Source organism: Pseudorca crassidens, chromosome X (assembly GCF_039906515.1).
Source record: "Pseudorca crassidens isolate mPseCra1 chromosome X, mPseCra1.hap1, whole genome shotgun sequence".
Classification (NCBI taxonomy): Eukaryota; Metazoa; Chordata; class Mammalia; order Artiodactyla; family Delphinidae; genus Pseudorca; species Pseudorca crassidens.
This window is the reverse complement of record NC_090317.1, coordinates 4,995,952-5,019,646: the sequence shown is the minus strand read 5'-3', so window position 1 is coordinate 5,019,646 and position 23,695 is coordinate 4,995,952. Positions and strand designations below refer to the sequence as shown.

General features: G+C 51.8%; 1 protein-coding gene across 14 annotated transcripts in view; it reads left to right on the top strand.

Moving 5' to 3' along the window:
• The window catches only part of MAMLD1 (mastermind like domain containing 1), a 117,386-nt gene that overhangs the window by 73,663 nt on the left and 20,028 nt on the right, over positions 1 to 23,695 (top strand). For 7 of the 14 annotated variants that reach the window (XM_067724271.1, XM_067724272.1, XM_067724277.1 and 4 more), the window contains 2 exons: positions 3,578 to 5,302; positions 7,392 to 7,514. In XM_067724271.1, coding sequence (XP_067580372.1) covers positions 3,578 to 5,302; positions 7,392 to 7,514 — 1,848 coding nt within the window. The remainder of the gene's footprint in view (positions 1 to 3,577; positions 5,303 to 7,391; positions 7,515 to 23,695) is intronic. The other 7 variants (XM_067724278.1, XM_067724276.1, XM_067724283.1 and 4 more) reach the window with 3 other exon arrangements.

The following is a 23,695-nucleotide window of genomic DNA, read 5'->3' as shown; positions in this document are numbered from 1 at the left end:
AAATGTTCTCCCAGTGAGTGGGCAGGGTCACGTGTAGTACAAGGCCTGAAGGAAGTAGGGGCTGGCCGGGAGGCGGGACCCATCGCTCGCTGTACAGAGTCCACAGAGACTGGCAAACGGCACATAGGTAAAGCTGTTCAGAAGGGTCTGCAAGTTTGGTGGGGAGCTGCCACCACCAATGTGATGCTGAGAGGGGAAGTCATTCCGGGGTAGCAAGCTCTCTGCTGCACTTGATCTAGAAGGGTGGCCACGGGGTTCAGTCAAGCCCAACAGCCCAGACAGGCTGACCTCGGTGGTGGCAGCAGCCTGGGTCTAGGGGCGAAATGAACTCGTAGTAGATGTCAACACAGCCACCTCCCCTCGGCTTGCTTAGGCTTGCCTGGGGATCTGGCCATCCGGCCAAGGTACTTTAGGCAATCTGTTGAAAGCCCTCCCCAGTGAAATCCGAACTGCAGAGCTGCAGCCTCTAGCAAAGTGGAGTCTCGTTTAGTCCATGGAGAAAGCAAAGCTAGGAAGAGGCTCCTGCCTGCCCCACCGCTGAGACTGTGGCGTCAACCAGCGCCCCCCATTGCACCCCCAGGGATAGCAAGGCCAGCCTGCCCGCCGACTAGGGAGCCTCCCACAGCATTCAGGGAAGCTAGCACCAGCGGCGTCCGGCTGCAGGCTTGGCACAGCGAGGGTAGCACCTGCTCCAGCAGATGGTGTCCACCAGCAGCACGGCAGCCCCCAGCACCTCGCAGGGGCATCCTGGGGTCCGCTGTGGGGTTGAGGGCCTGAAAAGTCGGGGGCACACACTCTCACTTCAGAGGGCTGGAGACCCTTTTCCTTCGCCAGTGGTTCCCAGTATTAACTTTAGCATCTGGGGGTCATGTCCCACCTTCCCCACCTCCTACCACCTTAGTCCCAACGGGATAATGGCAGACCAACAATTAAATGAAAGCCCTAGTATCTGCCAGGGAGTCCAGGCCGGTCCAACTCACAGCTCCTGCCCTCCCTCCCATCCCCCAAGCCCATCCTTCCCCCGCCTGGTCCTATGCAGACTTCACTGGCAGTAAACTCTCCTCGAGTCCAAGACATCACGAGCAGCGCCTTGGGCACGGCCATCGCCAGCTCAGACCCCGGCAGGGGATCCTATGTAAAGCCCACACTGAGTCGTTCCTTACTGATCCATTTTAGACATTTCTGTTCTCAATATAATGGATTTAAGTCTTTGGGAGAACGTAGAAGAGACCAAATTTCAGCCTGAAATGCAGTGACTTCTCTGTGGCCCATGATTGATTGAATGAACGGCCAGGAAAACACGAGGCAGAGCTCGCTGGGCGCTGAGTCATCTGTGTTCATTGGTCCATGGATTCATTCAGCTTCTGTTTACTGAGCACCTGCCGTGGGCCAAATACCTAGTGAGCGCTCCTGGGCGGGAGAGTGGAGCAGATGACTGGAGAGACCTCTTCCTGTGCCTACTCGACCTCACCCCCCAACCCCTTCCTGCCTGCCCGGTGGTAGTCAGACCTCAGATGAATCTGGTGGCGGACCTGCCCCTCAAAGTGCCCTTGGCCGGGTGGTGGACATCTCACAAGGAAAGGCAGAGAAGTAGGCACGTCCCCTCGCTAAGAGAGGGGGAGCCCTTTCTGCGGGGATGGGGCGGTCAGTGGGGGAGGATGGAGGCTGCGGGTCGGGGAACAGCCGAGTGACGGTGGCAGGCCCTGGGGCCCTCTAGCTGAGCCGCTCGGGGCAAGCCTTGCCCATCCCAGGGTCTCAGGGTCCCTCCCTGTCTTTAAAGGCCAGGGTTGGACTCCCAGAGCACTTCCGGATCTGCCCTCTGTAATGCCAGATACTAGTTAATGAGGGTCCTCTAGGTACCACGCAATCCGTCCCGTTTCGTGTAATAGTCCAAGCAGCATCATGAGATGAGAACTGAAATGACGCTCATTTTACAAATGAAGAAACAGAACTCGAGAGATTCTGTGCAGAGGCCAATACGTAGTGGTTGCGTCTGCCTCGGGACCAGGGCCCTAGGCCATCCTGCCTGCACCCGTGCTCTCAAGCTGGCAGTCCACTGAGAGCCAGCCAGGGAGCCGTAACAAACCTTGGGTTCCTGGGCCCCGGCCCGGAGGAGACTGAAGCAGTTCAGCTGTGGTAGGAGAGCCTGGGAATCTGGGGGTTTCTAAGTGCATCTGATGGCTGCCAAGGCTCCAGATGTGCAGCCCTAGGGGATCTCTTGACGTTCACTCTGCTGTAAGAGTCATGAGCACTGTCGTGCTAGTAGGTGGCCCTCGCGCACGCCTTGACCCTCCAGTGAGGCAAGCGTAAGGGGACGTCAGAGGATCCGCACCGGATGTCCCAGTAAGACTTCAAAGCTGTAAAGAGGTTTCTTCGTGCAAAAGTGCTTCAGGGGAAATGGATCTGGTCGAGCGCTGGCCTTTAGGCGATTTCCAAGCCCATCTCCTCCCACACATAATCCTGCGCTCCACTCCCTTCCCCTTCACTGCAGGTCATGGTCATTTACAAGACAGCCACGGATGACTGTATGAAGCCTTGAAAGTGTAGGAAATACTGCATCAGTAACTTCTTTGATTTGTTCCCAAAGGCTAGGCTTTTATAAATGGCGGGCAGTTCCCCCAGTGCAGATCACAGATCGGGGCCCTTTCCTGTTGTTTCCTATCTCCCCGACCTGAGGATACATCTGCACAGAGGCATTTCTTAATTAGATAGCTTTATGCTTTTTTGGTGGAGGAGTGTAAGTCATTCCATTAAAAACAAGCTTCTATAGAAAAATACAGAGAACAGAAAGTGAGTTTCCAGTCACCCCCAAAAGACGACTACTCCAAAGAGTTGCATATACTTTCTTCCAAGGTGTTTTTGTGCACTCGTAGAAATGTGTGTATATGTGCATGCACGTGTGTGTGTGTGTGTGTGTACAGATCAATGGAACCGTGCTATAGTGACTGTTACGCAGTTGTGTCACGCTCCAAACAGTGTCTCTCAGACAGCTGCCCAAAAGAACACGCCAGATCTACTTCACTCCTCCAAAGCCTCTGCTTTATCCCATTTTCTCACTCACTAGAGCCTGATGCATTTAACCGAGACAGGGAAGCAACCTAAAAGTTCAACGTCTACGTCACGCTTTTCCTTTTTAAAAATCAGGTTAGCAGTAGACAGGTGGGAATTGCAAGTTTCTTAGCGATTCTCCTTTGCCCTCCAATGTCTGCATAGTTCCGCTGAAAGCTCCTTTAAGTGGGCAGAGAATATCCTTCGCGTGACTTTCTGTAGTGTTTGGTGTAGAGACAGCATAATGCTTTATTTGAACTGTAACGCAACAGTCTAAATGAAAGACAGCAACAAAACAACAAGCATCATGGTTCTAAAAATAGGCTGTATTGTATAGTTTTGACAACTCTTTCTAAGTCTTGAAACTGAGAGATCTGTTTTATCTTGCAAGTTTCCTGTTCAATAGCTGTAATGTGCGAAGCCTTTATAAACATTCCTCTGCCTCCCCCCTTCCCTCTCCCTCCCTCCCTCTCTCCCCCCTCCCTCCCTCCCTCCTTCCCTTCCTTCCCATCCCTCTTTTCTCTTCCAGCCACAGGGAACCATTAAGAGGAGGCAGGAAGGAGAAACTTTCCAGCTTTCAGGCATGGCCGAAGGAGGTTACCCTAATAAAATTAAGAGACCATGCCTTGAAGACGTCACGCTTTCGATGGGCCCCGGCGCCCATCATCCCAGCACAGCCTGTGCAGAGCTGCAGGTTCCTGCGTTACCCATGAACCCTGGCTCTGCAGCGATGGGAGCGGCTGGTCATTCATTACTTCTCGAAAATAACCCCATGAACGGCAGCGTAATGGGCTCACCGTTTGTGGTACCACCAACTGCGGAAATGGGACTGAAAGGCCCCCCTCTTTCTTACTATGACAAGACCAACACTGTGCCTGCTGTGGACCAGGAGCTTCAAGATCTGCTGGAGGAGCTAACAAAAATTCAAGAACCTTCTCCGAGTGAGCTCGACCTTGAAAAAATCCTGGGGAGCAAGCCGGAAGAACCGCTGGTCTTAGATCACCCCCCGGCAACCCTAGGCGTGACTCCCAAGCCTGCGGTTCAGATGCCACACTTGGAGAGCCTTGGTTCCAGCAAGGACTTCGCTTCAAGTTGCAGCCAGGTCCCGGGGGTGTCGCTTCAAATCCCGCCCTCCTCTGCGGGGATCAGCTACGTCATTCCCTCCACCAGTAAGCAGATGGTCTCCCCCAGTTCTTCAACAGCACACGCCAAGAGCCAGGTCCAGGCGCCGCTCCCTGCGGCTGCCTTGCCACCGCTCCCGGTGCCTCAGTGGCATCACGCCCACCAGCTGAAGGTGCTGGCGGCCAGCAAGCAGGGCTGTAGTACGAAGCAGCAGGGCCCCGCTCCCAGTTGGTCCGGCCTGCCTCTTCCCGGCCTCTCCCCGCCTTACCGCCCGCTGCCCTCACCACAGCCGCTGCAGCCGTTCAGCCCTCAGGGCCTCATGGTGTCCTGCATGTCATCGAGCAGCCTGCCGGCGAGCGCTCTGCAGGGCTCTCCCAATGCCTTATTGTCCAGCGTGGCGCCCAGCAGCGGCGCTGCCCTGGGGCCGGCCATGACCTATGCCCCCGAGAAGCTCCCCAGCCCCGCGCTCCAGCAGCAGCCGCAGTTCAGCCCGCAGCCCTCCATCCTTGCCAACCTGGTGTCCTCCACCATCAAACAGCCTCAAGGGCACCTGATATCCACTCTGCCCACCAGCAACCCGGGGCCCTCCACTCCCTACCGCCCAGAGAAGCTGTCCAGCCCCGGGCTGCCGCAGCAGTCCTTCACCCCACAGTGCCCCCTGGTCCGGAGTCTCACTCCCGCCAGCAATCCGCTCGGCCCGCAGCAGCCGCAGCTGCAGCTGCCGCCACCTCCGCCTCCGCCAGCCAGTACCCTCCTCAAGCCCATGGCCACCAGCTCGCCCAGAACCCTGAGCCTGATCATGCAGCAGGGGCTGGCCGCCCCCAGCCCGGGAGCCCCGGAGCCTTTTCCTTTCGGCCACACCAAGCCCTTGTCACATTTCGTCTCTGAGCCGGGCCCCCCGAAGATGCCCTCGGTGCCCGCCACGTCTCGGCAGCCTGCCCTGCTCCACTACCTGCAGCAGCCGACGCTGACGCCGGCCTCTTCTGCCACGGCCTCGTCCACGGCCACAGCCAGCCTGCAGCTGCAGCAGCAGCCGGACGCCGCTTCGTTCCTTCTGCAGCACGTGACGCAGCAGCCGCAGCGTGTTCAGCGGTCGGTGGCCTCGGATTCCATGCCTTCTCTGCCCAGACAGGTAAGCTGGTCTCATCTCTGGTTGCGTCCCTTGGTTTTGGAAATAAGAACCACGTTCCATGTATTGAGAGCCGCCTTTGGAGGCAGATCCAGGCTGTAGCCCTCTTTGAGAGTGGACTTCACTCTGGAAAAGTCTATTGAAGCCAACTTACTCTGCGCAGTCGAAGCGCAGTATTCATGAGGTCAAGGTTAGGGTTTCAGTTCCTGTGCAGGTTGCTTAGCTTCCCTGGGAGAAAAGTTCACCCACAAGGTGCCGCCAGGGGAAGGAACCAGGGCAGACGAGTCAGAATCACACAGAACTGGGCTGTGAGGCACGTCCCCTCACCCAGGACCAGTGAAGCCTTCATAGGATGCAAGGAAATGGCACTGAAGCATTTAAATTTTCTCCCAGCTGGCATGAGGCTGCACACCGAGCCTTCTAGAAGTGTCACAGCAAACGTCTGCTGGGCAGCGGCAGCGTGCCATCCACCCCTGCACCAGGTGCTGAGGCAGGTCCTAAATGAAACTGTCAGAGACGTGTCAGGTAGTTACTCTTACCATCCCCGTTTTACAGACGAAGTAACTGAGGCTCAGAGTGTTGAAATGACTCGCCCAGAGTCACACAGTTAGCGAGAGGCCCAGCAGCAACTTGAAGGCAGGCGGGCTTGCTCCAGAGCCCGTGCTCTTCTCAAAATCCCCATGATGTCTCTCTCATCTCCTACAGTCTTGTCAGTCACTCAGTTCAGCTACTTCTCCCTGGGCAGTGTCTATCATAGTTCCCACTTTTCACTTGTTCTGACCCCTGCCTGTATTAGTTACCTATGGCCGCGTAACAAGTTAGCCTGTAACTACTGCTTAAAACAAGACACATACGTAACTTCACAGTTTCTGGGGGCTGGGAATCCTGGCACAGCTTAGCAGGGCCCTCTGGCCCCAGGTCTCTCACAAGGTTGCAGTCATCTTAAGGCTCAACTGGGAAGGACTGGCTTCCAGACTCACTGCTGTGGTTGTTGGCAGGAAGCAGTTCCTTGTGGGTTGTTGGACTGAGGTCTCAGTCCCTCATGAGCTGCTGGCCAGAGGCCTCCCTTGGTTCCTTGCCACGTGGACCTCTTCATAGAGCCTCTCACAACATGACAGCCAGCTTCGTCAGAGCAAGCAAGAGAGAATGTGCCAGGAAGAGAGGCAGGGGGAGTGCCAGCAGGTCAGAAGTCACAGTCTGTATAACCTAGCCTGGGAAGTGACATTGCATCACGTGTGCAGTATTCTGTTCATTAGACGCGAGCATGAAGATGTGAGTACCAGCAGGGGATTACAGGCTGGGGAGGGTACCAGAGATCCCTGGGGACCACGTCAGATGTCTCCCTGCCCCGAATACCGTCTTTCGTGCTTCCTCTTTTCCGTTGCTCTCAGGCCTGCCCGAGTTCAGGCCCTCTTGATTCTTCGTCCGAACTCGTACAGTTGATTCTTAAACTGGTTGTTCCAATAAACCATCCGTTTCTCTGAGAATTACTTGCTGTGACACGGACCTGACCATGTTCACACTTGCTCGGAAGATTCTGGAGGCCCGTAAGCTGTGACTCCATCTTACCTCCTTAGACTCGGTGTCCCTCGGGCCCCAAAGTGCTTGCAACTCCTGGCCCACTCTGCGCCCTTGGCCTTGGCTCCCACTGTTGCCTGTGTCCGGCCTTCCCTGCCCACCTTTGCTGTCCTGTCCCACTCTTACAGGTCCTAAGGCTCTGTCACTATCACCCCCCGCCCCCGGGAAGCTTTGCCCCAGCTGTCCTCTGCACTTCCGCCTCCCACTCTGCCTCCTTCTTCTGTAGAGAAGCCAAGGAGTAGGTGGCCGTAAAGTGCTTGTCTGGGAATGTGGCCCAAGGGAAGCTCCCAGTGGGGGCTGACCTCTTTGCTGAGGGCCCTGGATGACCATGGCCGCGGCAGTCCCCGGAGGAGAGACACCGTGTCTTTTTCATCCAGGTCTCGTGGAGTATCACCAGGCAGAGTACTCCACGCCAGGGGTCGGTCCTTCGAGGGGAGCGCCCGTGGGGGTGGCCAGGGTGAGCGGCCGGCCCTTGTCCACAGTTCAGGAGCACTTTGGTTTGGTTTTGTTATAGGCCTGTTGCCAGCTGTTTTCGTGGACTTCTGCAGCTGGCTTGGGGGAGTGCCAGCTTCAGCACTGGAGCCCTTATCCTAGCAGGAAAGAGCCTCAGCCCGGAGCCGTGTCACCGTCTAACATTGTGAGCCTTTTTGGTTTCTTTTGTGTTCAGTGGGGAACATGTGTAGCCTGACTGTTGCTTCGGAGCCAGACCAGCTGGCTCACAGAGAGAAGCCTTAATGATTAGGGTCGTGAGAATCACACCCGACTGATTCCCTAGGTGGGGCTGGAGAAAGTGTCCGGGAGAAAGCGCGTGCAGCCAAGCTCCCCAGGTCAGGAGGGGCTCAGGTGATCTCCGTCGACAGAGGCAAGAGGCTGGGCTCCCCGATGGGACGCTCTTGCCGCCAAGAGCTGCCTTCCCGGCCAGCACTGGCCAGTGCCCAGGGGCTGAGTGTGCTCCCTGGGACTTCACCTGCCTTTTCTTGTCTTAGTCCTCAGAGGTAGGGGCTGTTATCATTCTCTTTAAAGTTGAGAAGACTGAGACACAGAGAAGTCCCCAGAGTTGCCCACAGTCACACAGCAATCAGGGCCAGAGCAGGGAGTCCGGCTAGAGAGCCCACACTTGTAACCCCACGCACGGGGGCCTCCAGAGCCCTCTGTTCCTGCCTTGACCTCCTAACGGTTGCCTCTTCTACAAAGTGGGTGTGGTGGTAGGTTGTTTGAGGATTAAAAGCGTCGATTCTGCGCGTCGAAAGCGCTCCAAACAGAGCCTGGCGCAAAACCTGCCAACGAAAGCCTGACTCCTCGTCCTGAGTCTCCAGATCTGTTTCCTGGGGGCCAAGATGGTTCTCAAACCTGGGGCTGTGTCAGGACGGAATATGAGCAGTGCTGTCTCCAGCCTCCACGCCTGCCAGTGAGATGGACGGCAGTGGCGGGGCTCACTAGCTTCGTGGGCTCTTCTTGTCCCAGGCCCTGCCCCGCCTAGACCACCGCAGGCCCGCTGGGCGAGGGGAACGAGCCGCCTCGGCGCTTTCACGCTGGCTCCGCCCCGCTTCCCAGCTCCCTGCTCTGTGCACGGCATTCTTTTAGCCAAAATGCACTGACGAGGCCTTCAAACGGGCACGTCAGCAGCTCCGCTGTTCCTTCCCATGGCCTTTCCGCATTCAGTTTAAGGCCTAAGAACCCAGCTCTGGTCACTTGGCCAGGAGAAGGTGGAAGAAAGGAAGAGGCGAGTGTTTGAGGCCCCCGTGGTGAGGAAGTTCATGCTTCTTGCTCCCAGCAGGGAGAACTTGCAGTGTTTTACTGATGGCCAAGCTGAGCCTCGGGAAACACTTGTTACCCCGTGGACGGCGTTGACTAGCTCGTCGCACCTCCGTGGACGGTAGCGGTTACCACGGAAGGACTGGGCATTCATCTTAAACCAGAAATGCCAAGTCCGGCTGCCGCAAGGAGCTCATTCTTATGTTCAGACTAGCCTTTCTCAGCTTGGGGGATTTCACTTTACCAGTTACGTGAGCGATCCAATTTCAGTGACCCGCTTGCTTGCCCTGAAGGTAAGAGGTAAATGCCATCTGGCATCAGGGCAGCAGTTCAGCATGGCAGGGGCGCTGGAGGCAGACAGACTGGGGTTCAAGTCCGGACACCAACTCTAAGTGGGCATTGTGCCAGGAGCAGTGTCACTTAAGCCCCCTGAGCCTCAGCTGTACCTGGGGAAAGGGATGGGCCGCACCGCGTAGGGCCTTGAAAGACAGGAGATGCTGAACCGATACCGCTCAGACCCCTGCCCGGCCCACACTCCGCACCCAGGCACGGCAGGCGTGGGCTCCCGGACTTGGATCTGGAATCCCTGGGGTCAGACGCGTTTCCAAATTCAGAACTTTGGGGACTTTAGAAAAGGAATGTGGTGCAAATATGACACAACCCTCCGGTGGAATCTGGGGCACATTTTATTATTTTTGCAGAGATATATGAATATTTAACGAAGCCCAGGTCAAGTTTTGTTCCCAAATAAATTTTGGCACCGAATTTACAGAACTAAAATAGGTTTGCAGAGCTTTGGGGCTTGAAGTTACAGATAAGGGAGGTGGACCTAGAATTATTAAGGAAGGGACTATGGAGTTGTGACACCCAGCCCTGGTGTGGTGACTTCCAAGGCCCCCAAATCTCCTCACTGTATTCCCCACCCTACTCCCAAGGCTGCGTGACTCCTCTCTGTTTTTAATCGAAGCGAGGCAAAATGAATTTTGTTTCCATAATGGAATGCCCCTTCTCACTGAAAACCATTGAGGATACCGTAGGGTGTTGTGAACATCACGGTTAGGACTTCAATTGGACTATCAGCCACTGGCTGAGGAACTGACATTTACTCAAAGACAGAAACAGTTCTGTCCAGGAGATGAGACCTGTGCTCTGGAAGAGTCGGGGAAGCAAGAGGCAGCAAGGGCGCCCTGGGTGCACGTGCGATTGCAGAGCTGGGAGTGTAGCATGGCGGAGAGGAGGGACGAGGATGGTGGCCAGTTGGAATAAGAACAAAAAAGCCTGAAATCTGATCCTTGAGGCAGGCTGGGGTGGGGGGGTGGGCAGCTGCAGAGAAATAGACCAGAGGCGCGTGATATCCTTTGGAGAGATTTTGAGAGGGGCGAGAGCGGGGACCTGAGCCTGCCTCTGGGAAGGCTGGACGAGCCCTCACCTGCGTCTGCCCCGTCTTCCGCCTTGAATGCCAGCCGCCCGTCTCCCATGCTTAGGCAGCAGTGAGCACCCAGCAATGGTGGAGGCGCGGGCTCATTAGGAGAACTTGCCATCCACCCTCCTGGAGGGCTGGACCTAGGAGGGGGATCTGGGCACCTCGGCCTGAAGTGGGACCGTGAGGAAGCCCTCTTGTCACCCTCACCCGTGGGTGCCTCTTGTCCCTGGGAACTGAGCCTCTGAAGCGCAGCACCCCCGGCACCCAGGGCCTGGAGGGAGACAGCACAGAGCCAGGGACAGCGGGGCCTTGGCCCTTGCTTCCTGGCAGGGTGCGGGCCCCGGGACTGGGCTTGAGGCTTGGATCGCTGAGGTCCAAATCCCGGCTCTGCCACTGTTTCATTTGGCGCGCTCCTTCCTCTCTCTGTGCCTCAGTCTCTCCATCTGCAAAATGGAGGCACTTGTATACCTATCAAATGGGGCTGCTGAGAGGATTCAACGAGGTGAGGTAGAAGGGCCTGGCCCAGGGCCTGGCCACAATCCCGCTCCACCGATGTTAGCTCTACTGTCTCGAGAAAGCTCTTGAAACTCGGCACTCAGTGGAATGCGTTTAGACTGCCAGGCTCCTCTCCGGCTCCCAGTGTTGGTGGCTCGCAGAGGAGGGGCGGGGAAGCGCGCTCCAGCCGTGGGGTGTCAGGGAGGCCAAGTGGCGGACACAGACTGGTGACCGCCGAAAGGAGCAGAGCAGCCAGGCCCGGCTGCAGCTTCCCGAGCACCCTGGCCAGTGGGGAGGGGACGGTGCTGGCCATTGTCCCTCCAAGCACAGGCGGCAGAGGGAGCCACGCAGGGGGCTGCACCATCCCGCGTGTGTGCTGAGTAACACATTCTGCCTGCATTCAGCTGGGCCCCAATCCCGCCGCTTGCAACAGGCCGAGGGCTGCCTGGGTTTCTAGATCCAGAGGGACTGCTGCTGATGGGCGGAGAGAAAGAATGAAGGGCAAGTGAGGGCCAGCCTTGCCAGCCACCCGGCGCCAACGCCGCCAGGAGCACTGGTTCATCGTGGTCACTTGGTTTGGACTTCCGAGGTTGGACTCGACTGCTCGGTAGGGCAGAACCGTGAATTACTGCTGTCTCCATTAACACTGCAAATTAAAATCTTTCCCTTCACACCGTGGCCTCCCATTGAAAACCAAAATGATAAAAGCAGGTTAGCTAGACCGAGAGAATTCCCTAATCTTGTCAAAGTTATGCCGGCTCCATTTTCCACTGGAGGAAGAGAGTCAGGAGAAATGGCAGCGTGAGTCTGCTCCTAGCCTCAACATCGTTCATGACCCTTTAAAAGCGAGTGACCACTATCTTGCCAGATGTACCGCACATTGTCAAGGAAGGGCCTGTGACCTCGGACTTGAAAGTCCTTTCACCAGCTTCCCTTAATTCTTCTGCTGTTTTGAGGCTAAGAGGCAGGGCAGGGCAGCACTGCTCCTCGTGTAATGAGGAAAGTTTCTTCGCCTTTGTCTTTTACAAATCCTGGTGAGAAGCATCACAGATTTCATTTCAAAGGTTAGTACTGCTGAAGTGCAAGAGCAGAGGCCTCTGGGGGAAGCTCTGGGCTGAACTAAGGAAGAAGCGGGGCAGGAAAGTCAGATTTCAAAGAGCCCATGTGTCTGAGCTCCAGCCTCGCCTTGCACACGTCTTCTCTACCAGACATGAGGACATTTTCCTGAATAAGCATCTTTATTTTGTTTTTATATTATTATTATTTTAAAAATTTATTAATTTATTCATTTTTGGCTGTGTTGGGTCGTAGTTGCGGCACACGGGCTTCTCTCTAGTTGTGGCGCTCAGGCTCAGTAGTTGCGGCGCGTGGGTTTAGTTGCCCTGCGGCACGTGGGATCCCCAACCAGGGATCGAACCACTGTCCCCTGCATTGCAAGATGGATTCTCAACCACTGGACCACCAAGGAAGTCCCTAAGCATCTTTATTTTGTATTTAAGCATGATTGTACATGCAAGCTTAGTTTTTCCTTTCTTTTTTTAAATTGGGCAGCAAAGAACTATTTAATTTGGTGAAACATTTTTTAGCTGCTTTGGGAGGAAATATAATTAGACAAAGATGCGCACGTGCCCTGTATGCCAGCTGTTGTACTGTACTACAGTACTGTTCAACGTACTGTACTGTAAGATTAAAAATGTTTTCTTGGGACTTGCCTGGTGGTACAGTGGTTAAGAATCCGCTTGCCAGGACTTCCCCGGTGGTTCAGTGGTTAAGAATCCGCCTGCCAATGCGGGGGACATGGGTTTGAGCCCTGGTCCGGGAAGATCCCACATGCCACGGAGCAACTAAGCCCGCGTGCCACAACTACTGAGCCTGCGCTCTAGAGCCCACAAGCCACAACTACTGAGCCTGCGCCCTAGAGCCCATGCTCTGCACAAGAGAAGCCACTGCAATGAGAAGCCTGCGCATCTCAATGAAGAGTAGCCCCTGCTCGCCACAACTAGAAAAAGCTCGCATGCAGCAACGAAGACCCAACGCAGCCAAAAATAAATTAATTAATTAATTTTTTAAAAAATCTGCCTGCCAATGCAGGCGACACAGGTTCAATCCCTGGTCCGAGAAGATCCCACATGCCACTGGGCAACTAAGCTCGTGCACCACAACTACTGAGCCTGCGCTCTAGAGCCCGCGAGCCACAACTACTGAAGCCCGTGCGCCTAGAGCCCGTGCTCTGCAACAAGAGAAGCCACCACGATGAGAAGCCCGCGCACTGCGACGAAGAGTAGCCCCCGCTCGCTGCAACTAAAGAAAGCCCGCGCGCAGCAGTGAAGACCCAATGCAGCCAAAAATAAATAAATCAATGATTTTTTTAAAAAAAATTTCTTTATTTTTTGTCTTTGTTAGTTTTTTCTGTATTATTTGTGTGAAAAATACTATAAACCTATTACAGTACAGTACTATATAGCCAATTGTGTTAGTTGGGTACCTAGGCTAACTTTGTTCGATCTCAAGCAAATTGGACTTACGAATGCACTCTCAGAACAGAACTCATTCATATGTAGGGGACTTACTGTAATATACATTTTGATAATTTAGAGACCGACATCTCTGTGTTGAATAAGTTTTGTTTTAACCACTCTGAATTGCCAGGAAATGAAAGTCTGTTTGGCAAAACGCAGGCTCAGAACTTGGTACTAATGCTACCAAGAATCAGATTTGTTTTTCAGTTTCTTTTTTGGTTTCTAAGTACCATTAATGATCCTCCACCTCAAAGCTATGTCCCTTTTTCAAAAAGTGGAAATTTTAAATGAGCTGCCTATCAAATGCTAACTTTTTAAACACCAAGCTTTTTCTGTATCGGAGGCTGAGGAATAAGTGAGACGTCGCATTGCAATGAGGCAGCGTTACTTTTTGCCCCTGGAGTAACGATCCATCACTTAGTAAGGTCAACACCAAAATTAACGTGGATGCACAAAGCTCCCCAGTTCAGATGCCTCCTTAATGGCGATCCCTAGCCTTAATTTTTAATTGTTTGACAATTGACCCATGAAAGCTGGAAAGGCAGCCATTTTCAGAAACCTCCCGTGAAGTTTTTGTTTGGTTTTTTGTTTGTTCCTTTTGTCTTTACATATCTGAAAAGGAACACTAAACTTTGCTGAAGTTGGGGTGCCCAAAAATGAGATTTTTAAAAATGAAGTATGTAAATTATTTTATACTAAGTTCATTGAAACCGGCTGCATATCTGTCACTGTAAAGCAAGGAAAGGAATCTGATTTCAGTTTTCAAAGAGTCGAAGAGGACAGAAATAAATCATTGTGTTATGTTCCTTTAAACTGTAACTGCTTATGAATATCTACAAACCCAAAATGTAGACTACCTCAAGGAGAGGCCGTCCACTTCCACACATAAAACAGGTTTGAAAGTGAAGTGGTCAGCTACTGTTGTGACCCCAAGTGAAAAGTTAGCAAAATAGAAAAAATGTCTAGGGCAGATGGAGGGTCACAGTGGATTTGCACCGTTCGGCTGTGACCCTAACACCTACAGCCAACATTGTCGCTGAGTGCAGGATGGCGCCAGAGGAGCAATGCAGGTCAGAGATGCGACCCTTGGGGCGAGCAAGGGATGTGTCCTAAGGGGGCTGCACTGCATCCTTGCCCCTCCTTCCTGCACCCTCCCCAGCTTCCCTCTCTCAAACCCATTCATGGCCCCGTAGCACAAATTTATGGAAACCTCTCCTAAGCCCGTTTATACTTTCAGCCTCTTCTGTCCTTTGGGGGTTGTCAAATCCCACAACCTGGGCCTGCTGCGCAAAGCAACAGTGTGCGTATGCTCCGAACTTGTGTCTTGTGAGCTTGAAGGGAGCGGCGAATGAAAGCAGCCCACCCCACCCCACCCCCAGAGAAAGAGTTTCTGCTTCTTCCTAAGGAGTTGAAAAAGTTTAGGTTTTGATTTGCTGTTGTTGGATGAGGGCTTATCGTGTTAGCTTCTCCCAGCCAAATCAGTGAGGTTGTTGAGAGCTAAAAGCAGCGTAAAGGTCCAAAGAGATCACACCTCCACCCCAGGCCCGCGTGCGTGCATGGTGGTCCTGAGAGCCCATGCAGTGCCCCGAGCTGAGCCTTCCCTGGCTCCTGACTCCCAGTGGAATAACAGCTTCTAAGACAGAGAGTGGAAGAAAGGGGCAGCATTTCTCCATTTCTTTCATCCTTCGGTCCTTCGCCCCATGTGAACCGAGTTTCATGTTAGATTAGAAAGTGGGCAGCATGGACTCACACGGAGCCCGTAGACCTTGACTCAGTGATGGAGAGCTAGGTGCACGGGAAAAGGGGAAGTGGGCAGTCCAGGAAATGATCACAAAGTCCTGGCCTAAATGTGACCTTCAGAGCCTGAAAGATGCATAGCCCTACTTCATCAGAAATTACTCCAACTCTTGCTTTGCTTTTGGGAGCTTTGGATTTGAAGCTAAGTGCAGAGGTTCTATCTGGCCTTACCCCCTGCAGCATGCTACCATGTTTGGCCCTTTTTGAGCAGAGGAAGTGAGCAGAATTGTGGGGACCCAGACTTTTCTACAGGCCCATGTCTGGGTGGCACGTGAAAAGAATTTGCCAAGCCAACTGACTCAGGAGGCCAGTAGATGAAAGTGGACTCCTTATTGACAGTTTTGCATAATGATCATTTATTTCCATGTGACAAAGCTTTGAAAGATGTGGGAAGCCTCCAACCACCCTTGAGTGGCAGTAAGTGGGAACAATTCCATGACCTTTCCCTCTATCAGGCAACACTTTCAAAGATGAGCTCTAGAAAATGTGAACAGGCAAAGCTCTCAAACATGGCTTTCTAGTTTCATGTCATCAAAACACAAAATCTTGACACCCATTAGGATGGCTATCATTTTTTTAAAAATAGGAAAAACTAGTGTTGGTGAGATGTGGAGAAACTGGAAACCATATGCACTGTTAGTAGGAATGTAAGATGGTACAGCTGCCGTGGAAAACAGTAGGGTGGTTCCTCAAAACATTAAACATGCAATTACCATATGGCCTAACAATTCCATTCTTGGGTATATACCCAAAAGAATTGAAAGCAGGTTCTTGAACAGATATCTGTTCACCAGTGTTCATAGCAGCATTTTCACAATGTCCAAAAGGTAGACGCAACCAAAATGTCCACAGAGAGAAGAATGGATGGACAGAATGTGACCCGTCCACACAGTGGAATATTACTGAGCCTTTAAAGGAAGGAAATTCCGATACCTGTTGCAACATGGATGAACTTTGAAGACATTATGCTAAGTGAAATCAGCCGTCAATCAACAAAAGGACATATACCATGTTATTCTACTTATAACAGGGACCTAGGAGTCAGATTCATAGAGACAGAAAGCAGAGTGGTCCTTGCTTGGGGCCGGGGCACTGGGGGTTAATGTCTAATGGGGACAGAGTTTCAGTTTGGGAAGATGGCTGCAGGACACTGCGAATGTACTTAATGCCACAGAACTAGGCACTTAAAATGGTCAGTTTGCGGGCTTCCCTGGTAGAGCAGTGGTTGAGAGTCCGCCTGCCAATGCAGGGGACATGGGTTCGTGCCCCGGTCGGGGAAGATCCCACATGCCGCGAAGCGGCTGGGCCCGTGAGCCATGGCCGCTGAGCCTGCGCATCCGGAGCCTGTGCTCCGCAACGGGAGAGGCCACAGCAGTGAGAGGCCCGCGTACCGCAAAAAAAAATTAAATTAAATTAAAAAATCAGTTTAACAGCAAGAAAACAAGAAAAGGAAAAACAAATTTTAAAACATGAGCTAATCCTCTCCTAGTCAAGGCAGTATTTAATTTTGATAATATTAACGTGTGATGTCGAGGTGGCAGCAGCTGAGCTGCCTGTCTTCCTTCATGGAGAGGAGAGTACTGACTGCACAGGTACCTTACCCATGCTTCGGTGCAGGCCGGCTGCACTTCTTAGATGCCTTAGTGACATGTGTGCACTTAGGAATGTGTGCACTTCCCCTTTTCACTTAGTGCATGCGTGTTAACACGCCCGGCGTAGGGTTCCTGGGCATAGCCAACGCTTAGAAAGAACTTTCCTGATAAATCGATCACAACTTCTGTCCTTTTCTGGGCATTTTAGAGAAATGACAACATGTGGATGGGGGAACAGAGAAGTGATATAGACAGAATGGGGTCTCTGCTCCGGAATGGGGTAAGAAAGCCCACTGGCTTCATGGGTTCTCTGGTGCATGTGCAAGCCTAGAAATACTAGGATGGCTCGCAGTTTGCTGATTAATACAAGAGCCAACAGAACAATGCGAGGGACTCACTGTCTGTGCACAGTGTCCCTCTGGAGCAAGTGCTAGGCCCTGGGGGAGAGTTCTGGAAAGAGTTAAGGGTCTCGGCTACAGTGCAAACCAGGCTTGACCCTGACACACAAAGTAGGAAACAGGAACCTCTAGTCATTGTTCAACTGACTTTTGGGAAGTTGACACACCTGGTCACTGTGTCCCCACTCACACCCCAGCTCTCAAGACCTTCGGTTTCTGCCTTTCAGGGCCTGGCAGTGTCCACTTTTTAATCAGAGTCATTTGTGTCTTGCCTGTGCCCCCATTTGCTAGCAGATTCCTCAGGCACATGATGTCTTATCTAGGTCTGTAAACGTGAGTTCAAGGAGCCTTTGAACGCATGACTGGAAGAAGGCAGGAAGGAATCAACCTATAAATCGGTTGCATCTGCTGGCCTCTGAGAATTAAGCTCCTGAGATTGTTTTGAGTGTTTTAGAGTAACTATTGGTAGAAATCCCCAATCCTTGAAGCCCAGGAGGCTGATGAACTCAGATTCTTGCGTTGGACTGAAGGGAGAGCTCCGCCTCTGCACGCAGGGTCCCTACCCCGTGACTGTGACCGTGAGACATTTTCTGGTCCAGCTGGGGCTCTTGTCTGCCAACAGCACGAGGACAGGCACTTGCCTACAATTCTACAAGTGCACTATCTGAATACATTTGATTTCTTCAAACTCTAACAAATAACACCGTTTTGGATCTCCAGGGGTAATTTGCACTGGTTGTTCTGTTGCAGCGGTAGCGGTTGTTTCATGCCTTTTAGAAGGACAAACAAGACCTCTGGCTGCTATTTCCCATACCACAATGATAGCAGCACATGATATAAGAAAAGAAAAAAAAAGCTGGCTTAGAAATTCAGGCCACTCATTCCATTGCTTTTTTCCCCAGTTCAGCTTCGCTTATGCCGCTCTGGGGCAGCACTGTTATTCCTAATGTAACCCAATCAATTTCAGTTTTGAAGGCTGCTCAGTGTATGTTCTTGTCCTGTCAGACTTTAAATGTTAACTTATAAGAACAGTTGGTTGTATTTGAATAAGCTTTCCCCATTGGTTTAAAAGAATTAAAAGGTTTTTTTTTTTTTTTTTACTAGTTCATGAGCACAGATTTTTATATCCTTTGTGGAAATGATCTTTGGGGGTTTCGTTTTGATTTGTTTGTTTTTGTCATTTTGACAGCTGTATTGTTAGCTTCTTCTATTTGCTTGATTCACTTTTCATTTGGAAGTGTCTTCTTTAGCAGAATAATTACATCACAGAGATTCCTTCCTGGCACCCTCCAGAAAGATCTCCTGATGTCCCCTATTGCTATATCAGCTGTTATAGTTCGAGATTGGTACAGATCAAAGTAGCAGAATGGGGTTGAAAAGGGCAGCCTCTGGCAACGGCCTTGACCCTGCCGATTCCCTCTGAACTCCTAGAGCTCCAGCATCATATAGATCTGCTCTGCCTGGCCCTTTCCTCAGCAGCCGGTGGGCAGTACTGCTCTTCCAAGCGCCGTAGTTACCCCATCCTCACTGCAAAAGGCAGGATTGCAACAGAGGACCCATCCTTTGATGAAACTATGTCAGCCGACTATCGGAATGACCTCATGGCCTCAGGAACTGACCAGACTCCGCTGCGAGCAACAAATATCCAGTTTAGAGTTTAGAATCCTTCTCCATATGCCCCATTTTTGGAAACAAATGACAAAATCGTGAGGTTGATCAACATTGTAGTCCAGATTGACATATATACACTAATATGTACAAAATGGGTAACTAATAAGAACCTCCTGTATAGAAAAATTTTAAAAATTAAAAAAAAGACATTGTAGTCCAATATGCTCTCTGAGAATTCAGAGCCCTTCAGAGGTTTAAAGACAACTGGGATGTTCCCACTGAATCTTCCCTGCCACCCCCAATTCTCTGCCCGTTTCCTGACTATTTCTCTCTGAACTGAGCACAGGGCATTGGCGTGAGGCCCTCTGGGTGGGTAAGGCTTTACGGGACTGACCCAAGTGCTCCAGGTGCATGAGCCCTGCGCAGGGGAGAGCAGGAAGGTCATTCCCACTCTGCAGTAGATCAAGGGTGTTTTTTTTGGCACTCCTTTTTTTTTATTGTAGTATAGTTGATTTGCAATGTTGTGTTGGTTGCAGGTGTACAGCAAAGTGATTCATTTATATATGTTTTTTCAGATTCTTTTCCATTATAGGTTATTACGGGATATTGAGTATAGTTCCCTGTGCTATACAGTAGGTCCTTGTTGGTTATCTATTTTATATACCGTAGTGTATATCTGCTAATCGATAAAGTTTTGATATAATATTGGACTAGGGTTTGAGAAAGAGAATGAACCCTCCTAGAGCCATCAGCACCCGAGTCACCGACACCTCTTACAGGCTTTTAATATTTTTGTTTACAGTTATTACCTCTGAAATCAAATCTCGACTTTCTGGTATGGTCTTGGACTTTTCAAGGGATTTAAAAATTTAGGAGTTCGGTGCCAGTAATTGCTTTTAGGAGCTAGCACCGCTAATTTGCTATAGATGAATTCCAGTTTGGATCATCAATTATTTTCTTCACAGAAAACCACAAAGTACATATTCGAGTTAGCGTCGGAATTGAATTTGATCCAGGAATTCATAATGTTGTTAAGCTAGATTATTGCTGCTAAAACGTGGATCACATTCAACTAATGCAAAATAGAGTATTTAAGAGCTTGAGTACCACACTTGAGATCTGAGCGAAGAGCCCAAGGTTGCAATGTGGGATCCGCACTCGATGCGTTTGCTTGATCATGTTGTACAGACAGCTTAGGCATTCATCTTTAGATGAACTGGTCTGTGGGTAAAGGAAGATGACTCAAGGCTGAGCAGGGTCCCACAGGCCCCAGGCTTCATCGTCAGAGATGGGCTGTCCTCCAGCGTGAGGCTGGAGGTGTGACGCAGACGTCGTGAAGGTCTGAGGGGCCAGGCTAGAGTCTTTGGCAGTTAGGATGTATTGAGTCGCAAATAGCAGGAAATAATAAAGGGAACTGACTTCAACAATAAAGGGAACTGACTGAATCCCGTAAGTGGAAGGCCGGCTCTTGGGCAAACTTCAGGTAGTGTCACCAAGGATGCCGTTTCCTCCCTGCCGTCTATCCGGCCTTCCGGAGCACTGGCTTCGTCTTCAGGCCGGCTCCCCCTTGCGGGCACATGATAGCCCTCAGCACCTCCAGGGGCTGCAGGCCTCCTCCTGCCCTCATCCAGGGGAGCAGAAGAGAGAGCTGGTTTGAGAAGCTCTGTCAGAAGAGCAAAGAGGTGTCTTTCCCAGAAAGCCTCTGGCACTTTGGGCTCAGTGGCCTGAATGGATCACACGCCTACAATTCTGCTTCGTGTAAGCGGAGCTCGGTGCCCAGCCTCTGCAAGCCCAGGTGGAGCGAGGTTTCCCCAAAGCACATAGGCACGTGGGGCAAGTGAGGCCGCCTGAACGGAAACTGTGGAAGGCAATGAGAGCAAGAGAGCTAGGCGCCAGCTTAGCCATCAGCTGTCTTTGCTGCAATCGACCTCTTTGGCCATCCACAGCCATTCCCTCCCTCTTTCCCATGCACGTGCCTCCCGAAATGCTCACTCCTCCAGAAAACCTATGTACTCCCTCCCCAGAGGGGTTCAGTTCCAATCCAGAAACTGCAGATGTCGTGCCATCCCCTCAGTTTGGTCAGAGCATAGCCCCTCCTGTTCCCGGGACCCCCGGCCATCGCGCTCACCTTGGCAGAGAAAAAGCAGAAGTACAGGACAGGAGGGAAAAAAAAAAGAAAAAAAGGAGCTCCCGTTTGGAAAGGAGCAACTGGAAAGCAGCGCACGGTGGTCACGAGCCCGGCATCCACGGGCTTAGGGGTTCCTTGCTTCTCCGGGTCTCAGTCTCCTCTTCTGTATAACAAGAAGGTTGGATTAAAGCAGTGGTTCTCTCTGGAGTGTGTCCTGGAGGATTTGTGAAAGTGCAGAGTCCTGGGCTCCACCTGCAGAGTTTCTGATTCGGTAGGTCTGGGTGGGACCCAGACATGTGCATTTCTAACAGCTGCTGCTGGCCCAGCGACTCCCACGTTGAGAACCTCTGGTGTAGATGAGTCCCACAGGCTCTGCTGATTCTGACGTTTGGGACTCAGCTTTTTCTTAGCTACCTCTTCCGTTCTACATTGATTTACAACAGATTGTTTTATAAATGGGACACACCCTACTCTACCATGTGAATAGCTAAGAACATCTCAGACCCCCAGCTTCGGTTTGTTATCTGATTTTCAGCAAGTGGGCTTAAGGCTTCAGGAAAGCCAACAACTTTCTTGAATTTAATAAGTTAGGAATAGAAATACGAAGACTGTTCATCCGTCTTCCCCGCCCCCATCCACTGCAGCACGATGTTCTTTGGGTTGACTCCGTGTGACTCCAGAAAGCAGCCCTTTTTCCAGGGAGAACCCAGATCCTTAGGCCTCATTTTGAAAGCCTCCTCCCTACATAATCTGCGTATCCATCAGGTCTTGGGATAGGAGTGGCACTGGGTGAAGCTGTGATGTAGCTAAAGTTGACTTGAGAACTTTGCCAATTGTCTGCCCAGGACCCCCTCACCTGGACAACATCTCTTTGTCCTTCAGGTCACAGCTTAAAGTTCAGTTCCCCCAGGAAGCCTCCTCTAACTAACCTCTCACCCCAGCCAGGCTGGGTTCTCCTGTTGCCTGTTCTCTGCAGTGTTCCCGTATAGCACTTACCACCTTTGTTACAAATCCCGTTTAAGTGATCTCCATTACACGAACGTGCCTGCTCTAAAAGGGCAACGCCATCTCTGCTTTATCCACCAGTGTTATCACAGCACAGGGCCTGGATCCTGGTGGGTGCTCAGTAAATACGTGTTGCACGAATGCTATAAGAGGCAGGCTGTGAGCAGATTCCAGCCACCGTATTTTATTACGAGGAAAGCTATCAAACGGTCTATACTATACGTTCTACTGTGTGCAGTGATGGTTGCTCCAAAGGAACGAAACAGACAAGCCGTCAGAAGAAACAAACACACGGATAGAGAGCCTCAGAGTCCCTGGCAACTACGGCCAAGTATTTCATACCCCTCCTGCCTTCTCTCTGGGAACCTGGCACCTGGGAACTAGGTATCTCCCTACCAGGCACCCTGGGCCTCCTCTCTCCAGACAGCAGCTTCCTGAACACCCAGCTTCACCCCTCCCACACCCATAGTTTGGAGCTAGGCATTTGGGTGAAGTCAGTGGAGGCCCCCGCAGCTCACAGCATGCCCCACCCAGCAGGGCCTAGAGAGCTGGTCTGCATCTTGAAGCAGACGGGTGGCTTCAGATACAGGAATGAGATATGAACTTCGTACGCTTTTTATCCCCAATGCTGTAATTCCCTACTATTATCCCTACTATTATTACCTATTATTATTATCCCCAATGCTGTAATTCCCTACTATTATTCCCTACTATAATGAAATTCAACCAAACCTGAAAATTCTTTATTGAGAGAAAGCAGATGAAGTCTACAAACTGACCAGAAGTATACCCTGCAGATGTTGACTTTGAAGCCTGTGCCTACACTTAATGTCACTGGTGGATCCATTCTCACTGAATGAGCACACACTAAAAGGAGGTCTGTCTGGCTCCCGGAGCCCTTCTTCCTTTTGAACAGTCCTATAATCCACACATTTGCTGGATTGCAAGGCCCTGGTGAAGGAGAGACAGCAGTATGGTGGAGACCAGAACCTTCTCCACAGGACAAAGTGTGCTGTGTTTACTGAGAGTTGCTGGACTTGGGCAGGTGGAGACAGTCTAGAGCCCAACTAACGCCCAAGTTAGCCAGGAACCCTGGAAAGCAGATTAGTCTGGGGTTTCCCCATTGTCTTTTTCAAAACAACCAATTCATAAGTGGGGCAAGGAAGGAAAGTCACCAAAAAAGATATGTAGCCCAGGGCTTCCCTGGTGGCGCGGTGGTTGAGAGTCCGCCTGCCGATGCAGGGGACACGGGTTCGTGCCCCGGTCCGGGAAGATCCCACATGCCGCGGAGCAGCTAGGCCCGTGAGCCATGGCCACTGAGCCTGCGCGTCCGGAGCCTGTGCTCCGCAACGGGGGAGGCCGCAGCAGTGAGAGGCCTGCATACTGCAAAAAAAAAAAAAAAAGATATGTAGCCCAAAAAATCTACAGAAACTATAATAAAGCTTCCACAAAAATTAACTCTCTGAGCTGTGAGGCAAGTGCTTGAGGAAGGAGACAGGTGAGCACTTCTCATTTTGCTCACTGCTCACCGTGGTCATTCACTGGGGCAGTGTGGGAGGGTCAGAGGGTGAGGAAAAAGGGTTTCCTCTTATGTCTGGCAGAGAGAAGAACTAAGTAACCAAGTGCTCCTTTGTGCCTGTTTGGACCTACCAAAAGGCAGACACCAGTATGACACTAGACATGCAAGAAATGTATGGGGCAGGGAGAGCCTGTGAAGGCTAAAGGGAGAGAGAGCAAGAGAAGGTGGGGAGGGCTTCCCTGGTGGCGGAGTGGTTGAGAGTCCACCTGCCGATGCAGGGGACATGGGTTCGTGCCCCGGTCCGGGAAGATCTCACATGCCACGGAGTGGCTGGGCCCGTGAGCCATGGCCGCTGGGCCTGCACGTCCGGAGCCTGTGCTCCACAACAGGAGAGGCCACAACGGTGAGAGGCCCGCGTACCACAAAAAAAAAAAAAAGAGAGAAGGTGGGGAGAGCCTCAAACCGCAAAGCAGGTGGCCTGTGACGACTGTGGGACAGAGGAAGACTGGGTATGAGGAGTCTCAGACAGCAACTCCAAGAAAGGTTCAGCCAGGCCCATGGAGAATTCTTACATCA